At 36.3% G+C, this 19557-nt stretch overlaps 4 protein-coding genes across 7 annotated transcripts; 2 read left to right on the top strand and 2 right to left on the bottom strand.

The window, feature by feature from the left end:
• Positions 1–1257: 1257 nt before the first annotated feature.
• LOC18016325 (DNA repair protein REV1) lies at positions 1258–8709 on the bottom strand. Of its 2 annotated transcripts, XR_002899527.1 has the most exons (24): positions 8517–8709; positions 8030–8174; positions 7765–7880; positions 7604–7680; positions 6990–7480; positions 6624–6767; positions 6286–6418; positions 6098–6186; positions 5973–6023; positions 5686–5889; positions 5409–5528; positions 5082–5174; positions 4892–4951; positions 4706–4792; positions 4470–4553; positions 4266–4338; positions 3745–3813; positions 3498–3596; positions 2979–3233; positions 2816–2877; positions 2101–2666; positions 1895–1955; positions 1659–1770; positions 1258–1575 (listed from the first exon to the last, which is right to left on the bottom strand). XR_002899527.1 is itself a non-coding variant. In XM_024155349.1 (23 exons), exons 1-23 carry the CDS (start codon positions 8687–8689, stop codon positions 1726–1728), a joined length of 3297 nt encoding a protein of 1098 aa, XP_024011117.1. In that variant the 5' UTR covers positions 8690–8709; the 3' UTR covers positions 1258–1725. The 2 variants fall into 2 exon arrangements, 1 of the variants encoding a protein (XP_024011117.1); XM_024155349.1 differs by having other exon boundaries at positions 1258–1770.
• Positions 8710–9154: 445 nt separating this feature from the next.
• On the top strand, positions 9155–13079 carry LOC18016324 (DNA polymerase eta). 2 transcript variants are annotated; one of them, XM_006398040.2, is made up of 14 exons: positions 9155–9320; positions 9557–9677; positions 9775–9886; positions 9988–10158; positions 10242–10406; positions 10485–10588; positions 10760–10879; positions 11055–11178; positions 11277–11390; positions 11483–11683; positions 11791–11890; positions 11983–12113; positions 12399–12515; positions 12594–13079. In XM_006398040.2, the coding sequence occupies exons 1-14, from the start codon at positions 9245–9247 to the stop codon at positions 12939–12941; spliced, it is 2004 nt and encodes a 667-aa protein (XP_006398103.1). In that variant the 5' UTR covers positions 9155–9244; the 3' UTR covers positions 12942–13079. The 2 variants fall into 2 exon arrangements, with proteins under 2 accessions (XP_006398103.1, XP_024011026.1); XM_024155258.1 differs by lacking the exons at positions 9155–9320; positions 9557–9677 and having other exon boundaries at positions 9789–9845.
• Positions 13080–13655: 576 nt separating this feature from the next.
• On the top strand, positions 13656–15206 carry LOC18016323 (haloacid dehalogenase-like hydrolase domain-containing protein 3). 2 transcript variants are annotated; one of them, XM_006398039.2, is made up of 4 exons: positions 13656–13794; positions 14136–14420; positions 14509–14715; positions 14801–15206. In XM_006398039.2, exons 2-4 carry the CDS (start codon positions 14163–14165, stop codon positions 15092–15094), a joined length of 759 nt encoding a protein of 252 aa, XP_006398102.1. In that variant the 5' UTR covers positions 13656–13794; positions 14136–14162; the 3' UTR covers positions 15095–15206. The 2 variants fall into 2 exon arrangements, with proteins under 2 accessions (XP_006398102.1, XP_024011023.1); XM_024155255.1 differs by having other exon boundaries at positions 13669–13794; positions 14131–14420.
• Positions 15207–15432: 226 nt separating this feature from the next.
• LOC18016322 (mitochondrial amidoxime reducing component 2) lies at positions 15433–17119 on the bottom strand. The gene is made up of 8 exons (XM_006398038.1): positions 17023–17119; positions 16663–16812; positions 16404–16580; positions 16234–16322; positions 16093–16157; positions 15910–16012; positions 15722–15835; positions 15433–15621 (listed from the first exon to the last, which is right to left on the bottom strand). Exons 1-8 carry the CDS (start codon positions 17117–17119, stop codon positions 15433–15435), a joined length of 984 nt encoding a protein of 327 aa, XP_006398101.1.
• Positions 17120–19557: the final 2438 nt, after the last annotated feature.

Raw genomic sequence — 19557 nt, 5'->3', positions numbered from 1 at the left:
TTTTTTTAACATTTTTGTTAGATTTTTTCTAAATTTTGAAACATAAGAATTGGTAAACACTAAGAGATATAGATTCTTTTTAAAAAAAAACGTTTTTGTTAATTTTTTTCTAAATTTTGGTTATATATAATTTTAAAAACGATTTGATTGACTATGAAATTAAGCATTAAACCATAAATAATTTAGACCGGTTTGTTTAAGTTTTTTTACACAACATCGAACCAATTTAAAAATGACATGTCATTGCAAAATAGGGTTAAACGGTCTTTCTACAGCCGAAACTCATTCTGGAGCTGACACGTAAGCGAAAGATTGTAAAACTTGCTGTGAGTATGACACGTAAGCAAATCACTACACAAATAATTATAGAGATTAAAAAATGACATGTCATTGCAAAATAGGATTAAACGGTTTTTTTACAGCCGAAACTCATTTTAGAGCTGATACGTAAACGTAAGACTGTGAAACTCGTTGTGAGCGTGACACGTAAGCAAATCAGTACACAAATAGTTATATAAATAGATAGATCAAAGATTTCTTGTTTTTTTTTAAATGATAATAGATAATGGGCTTTTATATCAAATTTTGAAGCATTAAAAAAAATGGTGTTAGACCCCTCGCCATGACCGTTAGAGCCGGTGAAAGTCAAACCAGATTTTTTACATAGTTTAATGGAAACATCTAAGGAAAAAGAAACAAAAAAAAAAAGAAAAAGGAAATAGTTATAAAAAAGGAAATATAGAAAAAAGGAAAAGGGAAACAATTCAATCTATATATCCCACTAACCTACATCACTTTGGTCACAAAATCAAATTCTAATCAATCTGTAGTAATGCCGTTTTTTTCTAGTCGTAGTATTCTGAAATCCTAAGTCGGAAGAAAATGTGAGCAAGCTCAGGAAGAAAATGTGAGCAAGCTCAGCGACTATATGGACAACATGGACGAGGATGTATCGAAGCTCTTCAAACCGATTTTCTTAAAGATCCTGAGTTGCTTATTCTTCTCAACGAATACTTCACGACAAGCAAAAAAGGCTAAGAGCTTTGCGAATGTATAAGAAACTATCTAGAGAACATTCAGCATGACGAATGTTCGTTGAAAGGACGCAGGATCTTAGAAATTTTACTGCCTTGTATGACAAGCATCAAAGAGACTACGAGTGTGATGATATAATTTCAGGGGATTTTCTCAAGAATGTTCAGACCTGTCATCAAGACCTAGGCAACATGATGGTCAAGACAACGATATGCACAACGATGAATCTGAATATCAAGTTTACTGTTTTTGCAATACAACAAATTCTTTCAAAACCCTTAAACTCAACACTGACGACAACACTATACTTGTAATTTATGTATGTGTTAGTTTCTTGAGTATACACACACCTAGACCAGAAAATAGTAACTACTAATTAGCTCTGTTCTTTGAGGTCTGAATCACATCCATATCTTATTCTGCAAATGCGTTCTTCTGAGACTCCATTTCACATGGGAAACCGCACCATTCTTCTAACATTGAAATGCCACAATGGATCCTCCCAAGTATGATTGCTTAAGCTGCTTCATGTGCATTTACCTTGAGGATGCACATTTCTTGGTTGGTAAGGATGTCAACAAATGAAGTTTACGGATAAACAGGGACTATATTAGCGAATGAACCTGCAAGTATGCATTCTTCTATTCTGTTGCATCCAGCTAAGGAGCAATTCCACGCAAATTGTTGCTTTCAAGATACACTCAAGCTTCCTCCATAGTGTTCACTGATCAAGGCCTATATATGAAGAATTCATGCTTACTTTGCCAATTCCCGATATTCTAAATTCAATTCATGATGTAGACTTCTGTAGTTTTTTTTATATAGTGATTTGTAATTTTAATGGAAAGCTTGCACTGACCTGAATAAAGGAAGACAAAATCTCATAGACCTGGACGAAGAGCTGGCTCGTTGCTGCTAATCTGAAGATAAAGTATAATCATCACCAAAAAAATGGTAATAATCTAAACATGAACAACATCTCTGAATTGAATGAAATGCAATGGCATATCGATGATTTATTACAAGTACAAGAAAAATCTCTGCAATATTCAATAGAATTCATACCTTTTCAGAAGGCGGAAGCAGAGATAAATCTCCTCGATATCACCTTCTACCTTGAGCTTAATGTACTGTTTTAAAAGTTCACACACATCATAAACAGATTTGTCCAAATCATTGGCATTTGCATCATGAAAACTCCCAACTTCTGAAACAGTATGTTGCAGGACCGTGGATAACATCGGCCTTGACTGAGCCACCCTGTAGTATATATCTGCAATTTTTTCCAAGATACTATTGCCGCTAGCTTTGAAATTCTCTACCCACGGAGGAGGGTTCCCAAACCAGAGAGAGCTACACGAGAATCCGATCTCATTCTCAGCGTCCTTTACATCTCTTGGCTCCGTATCTTGTTTCTTACAAGTCTCCATGGGAGCATCTGATGATGAGTGTTGTCTCCTGTGGGTAGGAAATGCTCCCAGCAAATCAGCTCTCAACTCTTCAGGTAATTCTTGCAACACAGAGAAATCGACTTGACTAAGTGATGAAGGCATCAAATCAGTCATTTCAATGGTACGCTCATTAGATGTTGTTGCAATAGAAGGATGCGGCACACTCGGTTCTCCACATTCCTGATTTCGGGAATATAAGAACAAATGTCAATATTCTTTGCATAGATCACTTGCCCCATTTTTTCAGTAAAGTGTTAGATCGTGGAGGATGCTTAAACATAATTGAGGAACTTCACTCACTTTTGAGAAGAGATAGCAAAAAGCTTTACCTTTTCTCCAGATGTTCTTAAGCCGTGTATCTTAACTGAGAAAGATTTTGAACCCTTAATGCCTGCAGTACATATGGGAAGAAAAAGAGTAATCATTTCAGATGCACTGCTCTAGGGAAAAAAGTTGTTCCATCAGGATTCTAATGCAGCTAACAAAACTCACCATCCAAGGAGATATGTGGAGAATTGCTGTTGATTTTTCTTTTGCCTCGTTTTTTCTCAATCAACTCAAACAACTTCCCGCCGTAGGTTCCATCTAATTCTGAAAGGAGCTCTGGAGGAAGGTTCTCTAGAACTTCCATGTCAAGGTGACACATGGGCGGCAAAGATGAACTCGTATCACCTGACTGAACTGAGGGTTCTGCTGAATTAGATTCTCGGAGTCTAGAAACTCCACCAGTATCATGCCTCTTACAATCTGCCACAAGACAACAATTAAGGAAGCAGTTTTTCATAGCTAAACTTAACTAAGACGTCTGCATTTCCACACCCAAAACAGAAAAAAATAAAGGGAAAAGAAAACCAATTTTGGGTCACGATCTTATCTTGTCACAGACATATTAGTACATTCTCCAACTGAACGTCCTGAATGTTTTTAGAGACTAATATGAACACAAGCGTTTCTTTCAGGGTACCACTTGTAAAGCTTTAACATAGAGTGGAGTAACAGAGCATTCATTACCTGCGTTTTCCCTACAATCTGCAGCAATAACGTTATCATCTTTTTCTGTTTGAACAGAGGCAGGCGCAGAGCTGAGCCAGGATGTCAGAGTCCTTGAACCTTGAAAGTTAAGGGAACAAGTATCAATAAGGAGAGACAACGACAGTTGGGATATCAACTTTCTTTTCTGATTGTTTTCCAGAAAAGCAGAAGAAATTCGTATAGCAGAGTGACTGCAATTTAATATGCCGGAGTTTTGACAAATTACCTTTATTAGAAGGATCTGCACTCTCAAGCTTAGAGACCTGAAGACCAACCCCACGAACTTCCTTAACATCTATCTCAAGAGAAACAAAAGTTGAGGCTTAATCATGGCGAATTCCAATTCATGATCACTAAAACGAAAAAGGAGTAGCACTAAACAAGATCAAGATATAGTCATAAGATGCAAGCAATTCAACAGTTTGATGTTATCACAAGTCAATAGCAAAGAATAAATTCCTGCAGGATGTTCATTCTCAAGGGCCAATTTTATAATTTTCGTGCAATTAAAATATTAAATGCAATTTTTAAGCTTCTCCCAGAAGATCAATGAAAAATAAACGTATCTACTATAGGAAATGATAGTTTGGCACTAGGAAGGCATTTCGCCCAGGAGAAAATCTGCGAGAACTTGACACAGGTTCGTATGATCTTTCGAACTAAGCTACTTCAAGGACCCGAATAGAGGCTCAATTGACAGTTAAACAACAGCAAATCATCTTAAAAAGGTAACTGAGGCACACTTACCCAAGCAATATGACCCAAACAACTTCTTTGAAATCCTCTGCAGAACTTCTACGTCATCTGTAGCGGCAGGCACCTATAGCAACAGTGTTAATCAGCCAGGCTTCAAGAATTACACAAGCATATATGAAAAATATTCAACTAGATATCAGTAAACGACAAAAACCATCATCCTAGTTCCCATAAACTTCGAGGTTACCAACTCACAGTGATGGAGCGGCTCAAGTTGTCACAGTCTCCACAACCCATATACTTTGTAGGTTCTTCAGCATCTTTTTTCCTCTTTTTAATCTGAAGTAGCACCCCACCACAAAAATTCAATATTTTATTTCTAATGATGAAAGCTGTCAGGAAGGCATTGAATACCCAATGCGATGAATACTGTGAAAACAAAGCAGAACCCAAATATTTTACAACAATGAAAGTAGAAGAAGGCAAAAAACCTTAAGAGTAAAGGTGCGTCCTATCATTTCACATCCTTGCAGACGCAAAGAAACTTCCTTGCACAGGCATCGGAGGAAGTGTTGAACCTTCAACCATCAACAACCATACACATTCTTAGTTAAACATCTAATGAATTATATTTGGACAAAAAGTTAATAAAAGACATGATTCACGAGAAGACAGACATCTTGCTGATCTCTAAACCGCACGCCCCAATTCACTTCAGCCCCTATAGTCTTGCTCTCCTGTACATATAAAATATCCAAGTTACTGGTTGATGCATCTTATTTGCTCACAGAAGAGACATGTCAAAAGAAAAATATCACCTATAGATATGAAATGTAAAACAAATGAGTAATCTACTGTTAAGCAGACCTGCACCGCCGTAACTGACCGAAGGTCTAGTCCTCTGCTATAACTCCAAAGCATCTCGCCAGTTTTCACCCCAAAATCTTTCTGAAGAGAATCCTGCAAAAGCCGATAGGATTTTTTTCTTGTTTACGTTTACTGTCACAATTTCCACTTTTGCAAAATTGTAGTTTAGAAATGTTTACACGGTTTTTTACTTAACTTCAAAAGTTCACATATTAAACAAGAACCACATGCATGTTTTAAGAACAAAGAGATTACTTTGTCAATAAAACGAATCTTTCAGCAATTGAAAAGCACCCGACATGTCCATAATCACAAGAAATGTTTTACCTTGGAAATCAAACGTAACTGCCCACAGGTCCGAAAATTTTCCTTCTCCAGCTTCTCTTTCAACACAGAACCTACACCAGGTAGTGTGCCGACTGGAAGCTGATCCAAGAACTCCTCTACCTGCAAAAACGGTAGACACTATGATGAACCGGAATTTTATACAAAATGCCTTCTACGTTCAAGAAACTAACCACAGTTAATAAACTTATTTCCACTGGTTACGAGTTAGGAACAAACACAAATACGAAAACAATAGAAACCCATTTACAGAAAGCACCTTATCAGCAGAAATATGGAATTGGCCGGCTGGTTTAGCAACTCTGGTAGCAAGACGAGCCATTAGCATAGTACCGCCTATCCCAGCACTTGCACTGCATCCAGTAGTATCAAGGATCTCTTTTCTTATTGTTGATGCTAATAACTCAGGTTCTACATCCCTCAAATCTGAGACATCTAAAAATGCTTCATCGCAGCTTACCGCCTAACTCAAAAGAAAACGAAAACGTTAATTTTAAGAATTAATAAATGCCAGAAACTAGTAAAAAGATCTTTTTGAAGGCTGACCTGAACTTTTCTGCAATGCATGTGCAAGATGTCATAAAACTGATCAGCTACCTGCAATTGAGTTACAATGTCAAACATACAGGACCAATGCGACAGCATACAAGATACAGACAACTCTAAAATACCTCTTCATACGCTTCAAAGTTGTAAGGCACAATAACAAGCTGAGGACAAAGGTCTTTTGCATGTCTTACAAACATGCCTGCCTTCACTCCTAGATTAAGAAAACGGCATTTAATTAGTACAAAAACAGAAAAGTCATGACCCATAGTACAACTAAGCTTAGGAGAGATTACTTCAGTATAAGACAGACCATAAGCCCGAGCTGGATAATTTGCAGAGGAAATTTCTGCCGTTCCTTTTGGATTATCTGAGTGGCATACGGCTACCGGCTTGTCGTGTAATTCAAGACGGTTCCTGATTACCACCGACACAAAGAAGGAATCCTGGAATAAATCACAGATTTACTTACAACAAAGACAAGAACAAAAAAACGCAATCCCCAGAATCACAAGCCTCAAGCATATTTTTCACTCTCTTCTATTGTATGAAGGGAAATGCAGAAATGAAGAGTTGGTCAGGGATTTCTATTATTTCCCCTACTTTTATAAAGCATACGATAAAGAAAACAGCCTAGCGTGAGCAAATTACCAAATCAATGTGGATAATGGTTGACTTCTTAGCACTTTCAGCTGTATTCTGGCCAGAGTCTGCCCATTTAAGTCCACTAGAAGAACCATGAAATCTTTTACGGTATCTGTTTCTCCACGTTCCGATAAAATGCAGCCTTGAATTCTGCAGAAACAGAATTAAATATATGAAAAGCATCTTCAGAGTCTGCTTTTGTATGACACTTTGCATCCATTTATTTATAGTTATATTAATTGACACTGAGACTCTTATTTCTACCTGAAAGGAGTATATCTCAAAGAGCAACAAAAAGGACTATAATTTGTAAGAACTACCAGAAAGGGTTGAGGATAAAATAAGACGAACAGTGTTTCTATAAAGATTTACCTTAAAGTAGTTTTCCACAAAATTGGGATCCTCGAGAGTTGAATGACGCCTTATAGAGGATCCAGCAGCAGTTGCAATCGATTTGCCATCATTCTTCCCGTTGTCATGGACGGATTTGTTGTCTGAAGCAGAAGGCAGATTGGTAGAGGACTGAAGTTCACTACTAACTTCTTTTTCTTCTTTGCCAGGGTTGGCAAGTATTTCCGCATTCACTTCAGAAGATTTCAGATCGTCATTTCTTGTTTGTTCTGTCGTTTCTGCAGTACTGTTCTCAATACCAACGCCATCAAATTCATTATCAACGTGGTCTCTTGATTCCTCTGAATCTTCTACTCTAATTGCACTTCCTTCTTCAACTTCACTGTATCCAGTTTCAGGCGGATAAGAAGTAACCGGTGAAACCAGCTGTGGAGTCAAATGGCTTCTGGGTGCAAAAAAGGCAGACAACTTTGGCTGGGTATCATTCAGTTGATCTAGCTGGTAAGGAACCCCTGGAATGTTATAATCACAACAAAAAGTATTGAAACAATGAATAAATGTATACGATGATGACAGCAAACAAATATTTTTCTACTTATGTTCAAGCGAAACCGAGTCGCAATGTGTTGACTTACACCCCAAAAGTCTGTTGGCAGAGATAGAGTCCACTATCCAAGTGGGTTTCACAACAGGTAACCCTCTGCTGAATGCCCTGGTTGGAAGATACGAAACCATTTCAAGACACGAACTTGCAAGAAATTAGCCAAGAGTTTCAAGAAACTAAGAAACAACTAACCTTAGATTCTTGACTTTGCTATCTGGAAGGTTGCTGCATATGATATGCGTTACAGTACGCCTAGAAAAGTAGTTCTCGAATCTCCCACCGTACCTCATCATGTAACCTCGCAATTCCTATTACAAGTCCAGACACTATCAAACCACAGATGACCCACCAGTGATAAATGTAACAATTTATAAACAACTAGAGATCATAGAGGCGAATGCATCATCAAATCAGGACCAAATTAAGATTGGTAAAAGCCTATGTAATGGAGCTAAACCTGATGAGAAGGTACGGTGAAACCATCCACAAAGATTGAAATCCCTTGGAAAATAAGTTTCTCAGAACCCGAAACACCGTAAGAAGAAGTGGAAGCCTCAGTCTCATATTGGTTTTGAAGTTTCCGATTTTTCACTTCCATGTAACTACAACAAAAACAATAGAACATCAAGTTTATAGCAATGCTTATTGTCTTCTTATGAATAGTTTATAACAAAACCTATTAGATTACACACAAAGACAAGAAATCAAATCATATTCACCCTGGTATGCGTACAAAAATTTCAATCTATCATAAACAACAAACAGAAATATTTTTTTAAAACCCATCAAAAAACATTTTTACTTCTAACTTCATAAGTGCAAATCCATTTCTCAATCGTTGTCAATATCAACACTTTCAGAGTAAATTTTCCAACTTTAACATCATAATTTGTAAATCTAACACTACCCAACACTAAAATGCCCAGAGAATGAGAGAAGAAGACCTTCCAAAATCGGAAAATGGAGAAGACCGAAAAGAAGAACGAGAGGAAGGTAAAGAAGCAGCGCCCCATGCGGCGCCTAGGGTTTTCTGATTGCTCGGATTATTATTCTTCTTCTTAGTCTTCTTGTTGCTCCCATTATTGCCTGAAGAATTGGAACCGAAGCTACGCTTCATTGCAGAGCCCCAGAGCGAAGACGGAGAAAGCTTTCAACGGAATTTTACGGAAATAAATCACACACCCCACTTGGGTTTAATACAAAACACTTATTTTCGGGTTAGTACACAAACTTATAAAATTACTTCATAAGCCCCATAACTTTCCAATTCTCGAACTTCTCAGCCCTAACAATTTAATCCAAAAATTGTAATATTGATTTTAAATTAAAATTACAAAATTATATTGAACTTTAAAATATAAATTATTATATAAAAATATATATGCATTATATAATGCAAAAAAATCTAAAAATTACATTTCATTTTCACTTTTCAAATCGTGTCATATTAATGACCGAGATTAGTATGTTTCCATAGTTCAGGTGTTAATCTAGGAAAAACTATTAGTTTGAGGGGTTTTCTTTCCTAATTATTATTTTCGCGCGCTGTGCCCAGGAAGAAAAAAAACCTCTTTCGGTGGAAACAAATGTTTGCCCCTTTCTTGTTCCTTTTCTATCACTCTGATCTCTGCGAAGATTTTGGAAACGGAAAGTTTTAATTTTCGTGAAGAAAATGCCGGTAGCGAGACCGGAGACATCGGATGCTAGAGTTATCGCTCATGTCGACATGGATTGCTTCTACGTTCAAGGTCTCTCTCTCTAACCCGAAATACATACAGTCGCTACACGTTTCAGTGAGAGAAACCAGAGTATTACACCTCTTCCGAATCGAATTTGAGATTCTGGGTTTTTAATCTTTGCAAAAAGGGTTTTCACTATTTAGGGTTTTTTTAGGGAGGTTTCGAACATAGATTAAAGTTTTGTCCTTTTCTGTTCAAAGTTGTGTCCTTTTTCTTACCTGATTATTGGGTTTTCAATTGATTAGTGGAGCAACGGAAGCAACCGGAGTTGCGTGGACTTCCTACTGCAGTTGTACAGTACAATGAATGGCAAGGTGGTGGTTTGATTGCTGTTAGCTATGAAGCACGTAAATGTGGCGTAAAGCGGTTTGTCTAATCAAAGATTGCTTCTTTCCCCCAAAGTTGAATCAAAGTTCGTTATTTTCGTGTGTCAAGAACATTTCATTTGAATGGAATTTTTCAGGTCGATGAGAGGTGATGAGGCTAAAGCTGCTTGCCCTGAAATTCAATTGGTTCAAGTTCCCGTGGCTCGTGGTAAAGCTGACCTTAATACATATCGCAGTGCGGGTTCAGAGGTCTGTGGCAGTGGAAGTTGAAGTTATAACATGTTTAAATGTTTGTGTTTTGTCTGACTATAACATTTGCTAGAGTTATCTCGTTCTATGTGTGTCTGCAGGTGGTTTCGATTCTAGCTTTAAGCGGTAAATGTGAGAGGGCTTCGATTGATGAAGTGTATCTTGACCTCACCGATGCAGCAGAGAGCATGCTCGCTGATGCGCCTCCAGAGAGTTTGGAATCGATAGACGAAGAAGCTCTTAAATCCCATATTCTTGGAATGCGCCGAGAGGTATGATTGAGATTCTTGGTTTCTTATTTTGATTTGGGACTTCTTTTGTTTATTTTTGATACTGGTTTTGGGCTTTGATTCAGGATGGAGATGATTTCAAGGAGAGTGTCCGTGATTGGATATGTCGTAAAGATGCTGATCGTCGTGATAAGTTGTTAGCTTGTGGAATTATCATTGTTGCAGCACTCCGGAAACAGGTGCTCAAGGAGACTGAGTTTAGCTGTTCTGCTGGCATAGCCCATAACAAGGCAAGAAGCTGTTTACTTTTCTAGTCTTTTTTCTTTATCTCTTGTATAGCGAGTAACAACACATAACTGAACTAGCAGATGCTAGCCAAACTTGCTAGTGGGATGAACAAACCTGCCCAGCAAACCGTTGTACCATATTCAGCTGTACAGGAATTACTCAGTTCCTTGCCAGTTAAGAAAATGTACGTAAGTTAAAGGATTTGTGTTATGCATATGTTATTATACCTATAAACTGGCAAAGATTTGATGTTTGTTTCAGTATCAATGTTGCTGTGTTCTAAACTCTGCATTGCATCTTTCATCATTGTCAGTTATTGTTGGAGATCATGTAGCTCTTGTTACGTATCTTGCAGGAAACAACTGGGAGGAAAGCTGGGCACTAGCTTGCAAACTGACTTGGGAATTGACACTGTGGGGGACTTGTTGCAGTTTTCTGAAACAAAGCTGCAAGAACATTACGGAATAAATACTGGGTAATAACTTTGGGAAAGATAAAAACTTGTTCACCTTGACTCTTAGGCTATTGCATATTGTTCGATGTTTTTGACTAATTTTCGTTTAGTACTTGGTACTTCTTTGTCTTTTTCTTTTTCCAGTTACAGGGTTTATTAATACATTTCATTTTCTGTTTTTATTCCTGACTTGTAGTACTTGGTTATGGAATATCGCAAGAGGGATCAGTGGAGAAGAAGTGCAAGGTCGCCTTCTCCCCAAAAGTCATGGTTCTGGAAAGACATTTCCCGGACCTCGTGCTTTGAAATCACTCTCAAATGTAAGGCTTGGTTTACTTAACAGGTCTAGTTTTTCTCTTCAGTTATCTCATATAACTATTTTTAATTAGTTTTGTGTCTTTTTATGTTATACTTTTAGGTTCAGCATTGGCTGAACCAGCTTTCCGAAGAACTAAGCGAGCGTCTCAGTTCTGACTTGGAGCAGAATAAGCGGATTGCAAGCACCCTTACCCTTCATGCTAGCGCCTTTAGAGTACCTATTTTTCTCCTGTATTTGTAGTCTGTATCAGTTTTTTTTTACTTCACTCTATAACATTTTCTATGCAAAACATATTTGTGTTGCAGTCAAGGGATTCAGATTCGCATAAGAAGTTTCCTTCGAAATCATGTCCTCTGAGATATGGGGTAACCAAGGTCCAAGAAGACGCCTTTAACTTGTTCCAAGCTGCATTGCGTGAATACATGGGACCTTTCGGGAATAAACAAGAGACATGGAGAATAACAGGTCTTTCTGTTTCAGCAAGTAAAATTGTTGATATACCATCTGTAAGTTTTAAAAGCCACTAAAAATCTCTTCTAGTTACTGATCCCTATCAAACATTTAGCTGGTTTCTTCACTGATTTGGTAGGAGTGATATATCTAATTAATGTAGGGAACTAGCTCGATAATGAGATATTTCCAAAGCCAATCTACTGTTCCTTCTTGTTCAGCAGATGGTTGTGTTCAAGAACATATAGTGAACGCTCCTTCAGGTATTGCAGAGTGTTTTTCTATGATTTTAGAGCTTTCTTTTGCTCTTTACTATAATAACTTAATTTCATGATTTTTCCTGCAACTGGTGCAGCTAGTGAAGGTTGTTCAGAACAAAGATCAGTAGAGACCCAAGCAGCATCCCTTGAAGGAGACACTGGTGCAACTTATACTCTGCCTGATTTAGACAACCTACATAAAAACATTGACCTAATCCCTGAAAAGGTATCTATATCTATATCAGCAAATGTTTCCGCTCATTTTTCGATACACTATATTACATCATAAGCCTTTTTAGAAGTTTACTAAGGCTAAAGATCTAAATTAAGAACAATTACGTTCTCAGTTTCAAGAGAATCTAAATGTGAAGTGGTTCTTTCACAATCTGAATTGGTAAAGAAATGATTGGTTAGGAGCTGTATGGATTGAATGATATTAAGAGCTTATTCATGTTCTCAAGTTGTCTTGTCAAGTTATTGGTGTATCTTAAACCCACACTTTCCTTCTCAGGATATGTCTTGTCTGTTAAACGAAACAACAGATTTTCAGACCCAATCAGGATCAAACAAAGGCACACAAACGAAGAGAATTGGACGGAAGACAAACAACGCAAAAGAAAAGAATCAGGTACACTATCCCTTTGTTCTGAAATCTGCAGAAAAGCTTCTACATTGTGCTGAGAGGAGTTCATTTGTTTGTTCTTAGGGAATGCCTTCAATAGTCGATATTTTTAAGAACTACACTGCAACTCCTCAATCAAAGCAAGAGACTCGAGAAGATTCCACAGTGTCATCAACCAGTAAAAGAGCCAACTTTAGTAGCAGAAGCAGCCATAGTAGTGAAGTGAATCAAGAGGTAGAAGAGAGAAGAGAAACAGAATGGAGCTATAAGATTGGTGAAATCGATCAGTCGGTCTTCGATGAATTACCGGCTGAGATTCAAAGAGAGTTTAGGAGTTTGCTACGGCCCAATAAGCAGCTTAAGGCTGGTAAAAGCAAAGGTGATGGTTCTGCTTCAAGCATTGCTCATTATTTTCCACCATTGAACAGATAGATCCAAGTACCTTTGTCTTTGTCTTTGACTGTACATATTGTTTAGTCCTTATCTTGTTTGAGATTTGTTCTTGTATTTTTAAATACCAGATTCCGGCCCACCAGATTCCTTGTATTCAACTTTCTAGAATAAAGGTTACTTAGAAGTTAGAACTATTATAATTCAGAAACCAAGAAAATAAATTATCCAGAAAATTTTTTAAAATTTGTTGAACACATAATTCTTACTAGTATGTGACTTATACACGTTATTTTCAAAACGCAAAATAATGACAATGTTAACTATTTAGCTTCATGTAAACAACTTCACAGACACAACATCAACAACAACAACAAAAAAACAAATAATGTTAAACAAATCAATTTTAGTGATCATAATGATAGTACAATTAAAATCCCTAAAATCATTTATTAAAAAAACGGTAAAAAAAATTATCGGAAACCTGAAACCGGTTTTGGGTTTAGAGTCTAGACAATACAGCAGGCCACTATCATGCCATCCAATGGATTGATATTTTATTTTTTGTTTTTCTCGTTTTCCCTTCTGTATGCAAATTTACCAAAACATCCTCGAACTTGCTCCCCAAAAATGCAATTAATTACCATTTAAGTCTATAAGAATGTCCGATTTCTCAAGAAATATATCTCTTAACATCAAAATAAATACTCGTTAAAAATTCTATTAGCTGCCTAACTTGTCTGTGTGCGCAATCACACGCAAACACGCTTCTATTCAACTTCGCTTGTCTTATTTATACAAACAGAGTCTTCGGTTTTCATTTCAGTGTAGCTTAAGCTTCGAAGATAACTCAATAGACGAATAAATCAGATATTTCTGGGATTTCAGCTTCTGGGTACTTCAAATTTCTCTCTCTCCTTCCGGAGTTCTCCGAAAGTTTCATGCTTTTCTTTTGGATTCTTGCGAAAAAGCTTTCGTCTTTGAGTCCCTACATTGATAAGAGTCTACTGTTGCCATTGATACTTGCCTCAATTCGATCATTTATTGCTTTTATTTTGATTCTTGTTCAATCAATCAGCACTTTTATGCAATCTCTGTTAATGTTATCCCATTTTCTTGAATTGAAAGGGACTATTTGGTAGGTGAAGAAATAAGTCATTAGGAGCTTAATTTCGTACCTGTATCTCTGTTAACAATTGATCATTGATTTCAAAACCATTTGTGTTTTAAGTGCAGATTTTGGTGAAAGAATCTGAAAAAAGGATGTCGCTTTTATCGAAATTACGGTGTATCACAGTAGATGTTACCGGTACACTCATAGCTTACAAAGGAGAGCTTGGTGATTACTATTGTATGGCTGCTAAAGCAATTGGCTTGCCTTGTCCCGATTACAAACGAGTCCATGAAGGTTTTAAACTAGCTTACACAGATATGGCACAAAAGTATCCTTGCTTCGGTTTCTCCGCTAAAATGCCAAACATTGTTTGGTGGAAAACCTGCGTGAGAGATTCATTTGTGAAGGTATTTTGATTTGATTTGCTTTTATCTTCTTGGAAGTGATTGTGATGTTGTGCGTTTATGTATGTGTTACTTACTTTGATATGATTAGGCAGGATATGAGTATGATGAGGAGACATTTGAGAAAGTATTTAGGAGAATCTATTCAACGTTTGGTTCTGCTGCACCTTACTCTGTGTTTCAAGACTCTCGACCGTTTCTGAGATGGGCACGCAATAAAGGGCTTATAGTTGGACTTGTTAGCAACGCGGAATACAGATATCAAGAAGTTATATTACCTGCCTTAGGTTTGAACAAGGTAGTGTAATGACTCAATTGTGAATGTGTGTGATTCTTAGGTTCTTAAATAGTTGGACTCAAGGTTTTTATTTGATTGGTTTTAGGAAGAGTGGGATTTTGGCGTGTTCTCTGGCATTGAAGGTGTAGAGAAACCAGATCCGAGGATTTATAGGATTGCGCTAGAGAGAGCAGGGAATATTCCGCCTGAAGAGGTTTTGCATATTGGAGACAGCATGCGTAAAGATTATGTTCCGGCAAAGAGTATTGGGATGCATGCTTTGTTGCTTGATAGGTTTCAGACAGAAGCTGCTAAAGACTGGAGAGAAGCTGGAGCTATTGTGCTTCCTGATTTGGTGGCTGTTCAAGAACTTTTGGAGTCTGATAAGTTGAAATTTTAACAAAAGAGAGCTCTTTGAAGTATGAATCTGATGATATATTGTAGTTTTGCACATTTGGGCTCTTTCTTCCTCTTGTTTTGAGTTAAAAAAAAAGGTTTCAATTGCTTCTTCAGTACTTGCTCTGAGGAAAGATCCTAATCAAGGTCCCCAGGTTTTAAAAGCTCTTAAATAAAAACAATTCAAACCAAACAAAATCACACTTTCAACAAGACGAATCCCAAAAACAAGTGAAGATTGTAGTTACATGAGCAAGAACGTATCGGTCTTTACTTTATTTAGAGATAATAACACAACACAGCAGAAAAAACAAGAGGAAGCAGAATGTTAATATCTCTAACTTAAGCAGCTGCTTCAGCTCTTGAAGAGATCTTGTTCATGACAGAGATGGAATCACCAGCAGCTGCTTCAGCTCTTGAAGAGATCTTGCTTAGGACAGAGATGGAATCACCAACTCTGATTGTCTTCTTGCCTTCGCCTTCGATATTGGTTATGTTCCAATTCCAAACCATCTCCTTACCAAAGAAAACCTGTCATATAACCAAAATAGAGATATCAGTTTGTTGAATCAGTTTAGCACCATACTGAAAGAAATTTCTTCTCAAAACTAGACAAGAGCTTACAACTAACCTTTCCGCGCGGTTTCTTGTCTGGCATCAAGATACTGTCTGATCTGAATTTCATCAGAGTTGCAGTTGGTTCTGCTCCACCCGGAACCCCGGTTTCTTGATTCACAGTTGGTACCTGAAATTACAAAATACTTTTAAAAAAAACCTTCAAAATGAGAATCTGAATGTATCTTTTCACATCATATTCACCTTGCAGCGGCTACATAGCCTAACTCCTTGAAAGACTAAATCGTTAATCTTGATTCCCTCCCAAAGATCTTCTCCAAAAGGATCACAGTTATCAACAAGAAAACTACAAGAAAATCCAGATTATAAATAAAACAACCACCATTATCTGAAGATGTTAAGAACTCAGGATGAATAATAATTTACTTGGGTCGAAAACGGTTAATAGGCACTGGTTCTGGTAGAAGTGTGTTCAGTTGGTCTAAAGAAGCCTAAGAACAAAAAGCAAAAAGAAGATCAGATGAGTATTCTCATTAACAGATATTGGAATTATCGATAATGTGTCACCTGAGATGCAAACAAAAACGGAAACAAATCCGCAAATGTTGTAGAGTAACCTGGTGCAAACTCAGGTGGTGAAGGTCTAGTTTCAGTTTCTGTACAAAATTTCCAAAAAAAATCAATTCTATACATCCAAATCTTTTGCAAATGAAAAGATTCACAAGAAAAAACAAAACCTTTATTAAACCGAACCAAACGGCTTTGTTTTCCGAGATAATCTGAAAACCATTGTGCTGCTTCTTCTCCTTCATCAAACGCAGAGCCAGACCATTCCCACATCGACACACCTTCAGCCACCGAGCTTGGTTTAGTCAATGGAATCTTTAATGGACTCATACCAGGAGCTCTTAGCACTGCAAGAAAATAATAATCAAGAACATAAATTTGATTTCTTGATTCATACAGAACTTTTGTAAGCTTTTAACAGAAACTAACCCAAAAATGAGTTCTCTGTTGGCTCCCAATCTTCCAAGAAAGCTTCCTCAGGTAGCTCAGATTCGACAAGAGCAAGCGTTGGCTCATTTCTTTGAGTGTATGCTCTTCCTTTATAGTTCACAACTAGCCAATTCCGGTCCCATTGAAATCCTGTAACATCAGTTTCCACAGATTATATCCATTAGGCCCACACCAAGACAAACTCATAGTCAAAACATTCGATCATAAATAGATTAAGCCCTATTTAAGACCCTTTTCTAGTATCATCGAAACACTGTATTCATGCCAACAAATAGGGACAGTTTGATCTTATTTTCTTCTCAAGAATCAAACGAAGAGAGAAGTTTGTTCTTCATTTACCAGTTTGAGTGACGACTGCCTGAGGAACAGAGATTCCACGGCAAGATTTGATAGGATATATGAACAAAGATGAAATCTTCAGAGCTTGCTCTTCCATTTCTCTCTGGGCCGAATTTCTGTCACAATGATGAGTTAGTACCCTCAAGTTAACGACAAGAACGATTAAAAATTCATTAGAGTAAGTTGTTGTCACGATCTCTACTTTGTTTGTGAAGAAATCCAATCCAAGAAACATTGCCCAAGTCATGAGACGACGACGACTTCTGATTGTTTGTTTAATAGTTCTCTGATGAAGATTTAATCAACTTTCCCCAGCTTTTTAAAGCTCAAACGACTCAACGAGGTGAGAACAAGTGAAGTATGTAATTTACATGAGCAAGAAAGAAGAAAAAGAAGAAGAAGAGGAAACAACATGTATATTAATTTCACTTTATTTTATTAGCAACTACGTGGTAGCCTGCACCATGTGAACCATGTGAGGGCGAAGTGTATTAAAAATGAAAGTATTATTACTTGTCTTGAGAGAGTGATGATCACATACTCTAATTTTTTGTAATTTTGAACAGGTAATACTGATGTATAAAGAGATAGCATTTAACTGTTTAACTTAAACAGACGAAAAGATTAATACTATGAGTAATTTACATAATACTATCGAACGTTGAAACACAAAAAAACTTGTAACTCATCAAACTAAAAAAAAACAACAAAGACAAATAAAGCACTGATCCAATATCTCAAAACCCCAAAATAGAATAGTTGATGTGTTTTGAATTCGGTAAAATATATAATGTCAGAAGATTTAACACAAAATATAATTGGGTGATCACATCTTTAAACTATTAACTTTATTATAAATAAAATACCAAACACAAATATAACAACAATGTTAGACATTTGACCAACAAAAAAAGATCTAATAACCATAATGAATATATTGTTCTATTTACTAAAACATTGTAATTACATAAGTTTCTTTTTCTGTAATTCCTTTTGTCTCTCCCTCGCCAGAAAATTATCTCCATTTTCTGGCAAAATGTTTGTCATTTAAATCGGGTTCTTTCCAACATGTTTCTCTTTCCTCTTCTTTTTTAACTTATTTGAATTTATGGTTTCTTTCCTCTTTTTTATCCTTTTTGACCCGTGACTTATTCTTTTATCATCTTTTTCTTTTTCCAACAGTTGTTCTTCGCGATTCTCTTTTGGTTTGTTAGTCTTTATCTTTCAGATTACTCTTTTTCATTGTTTTCGTCTTCTCTGACTTATTATTCTTTCGGTTTTTCTTCATCTTCTACGTCTTCATCTCTATCTTCTTCTTTTTCTTCCTCTTCTCTATATTATTAATTTTCTCTTTTTCATGGTATTTTCCTTAATTTCTTAATCATCTTGGGCTTCTTCTTTTTTATAATCTTTGTTTTCTTCGACTTCCTCTTCTTGTTTTCTTTTGTTTTTATCCGTCTTGTTCTTGTTCTTCTTCCTTCTTATAATTCATCACATTTTTCTTCTTTGTCTCCTTTGATTTCTTGTTCTACGTTTTTCTTAGCTTCTTTCTCCATCTTTACCTTCTCATACTTTGTCATCTTCAATTTCCGTTTTTTTTTCCTTATCTAAAACATATACGTCCTCTTATTTTCTGAGTTTTTATTAGTCAGCTCTCTCTTCTTCTCCTCCTCTTTTTTTATCTCATCTTCCTCGTTTCCTTTTTCATCTTCATCCTCTTCGACTTTGACTTCTACTTATTTATCCTCTTTGTCTTCTCCAACACATGCTTCTTCTTTTAATTTTATTTTTTCTTCGTCTTATTTCTTTTGATTTTTCTTTAATCTATCATTCTTACTTATCTCGTCTTTGTCTTCTTCATCTTCTGCTTTGTCTTCCTTTGCTTCCTCTTCTGATCTTCCTCATTATATTTTTCTTCTTCTTTTTCTTATTTTTTACTTATTTTTCACAATAATTATAATCTCAATTTCTTCTTTTTTCCACTTTATTACTCCTCCTCTTCTTCCTCTTATTCTTATACTACTTTGTTTTCTCATTTTTTATTTTTCTCTAACTTCTCCAGTGTCTGATTCTTTTTCTTCTTCTTCTTCAACTTCCCCATCTTGTTATCCTTATGTTTCTTCATTAGTTTAGGATATCCACTTTTTTTATTTTTCTTTTCGGATTTAATTGATATGACTTTGTCTTTGTCTTTTTTTGACTTTTTTGTTGTCTGTTCGTTTTCTTTTTCTGCTTCTTCTTCTTTTGTATCTTTCGATTTCTTTTGTAGTTTTTTTTTCTCTTATTTTGAATATGAATTATAATTGATAGTTGCATTGATTTGAACAGAATCAATTCCCTTAAAGGTAGTATAATAATTCTTGTGAAATAAAAAAAAAAGAGAACTTAAGATTTGTGGGCTAACATGTTTTTTTCACCGTTGTTTTGCTCTGTTTATGCTACCTCTAACGGAGGTTTCATAAAGCTTTTTTCATTTAATCAAAATCAAATTCAGATGAAACACTTTTACAATACACAACTTTTCAAAAACGATGT

Source organism: Eutrema salsugineum, unplaced genomic scaffold (assembly GCF_000478725.1).
Source record: "Eutrema salsugineum unplaced genomic scaffold, Eutsalg1_0 scaffold_20, whole genome shotgun sequence".
In the NCBI taxonomy this organism is placed as follows: domain Eukaryota; kingdom Viridiplantae; phylum Streptophyta; class Magnoliopsida; order Brassicales; family Brassicaceae; genus Eutrema; species Eutrema salsugineum.
The sequence above is the reverse complement of the archived record's forward strand: the minus strand, read 5'-3'. Positions and strand labels throughout refer to the sequence as shown.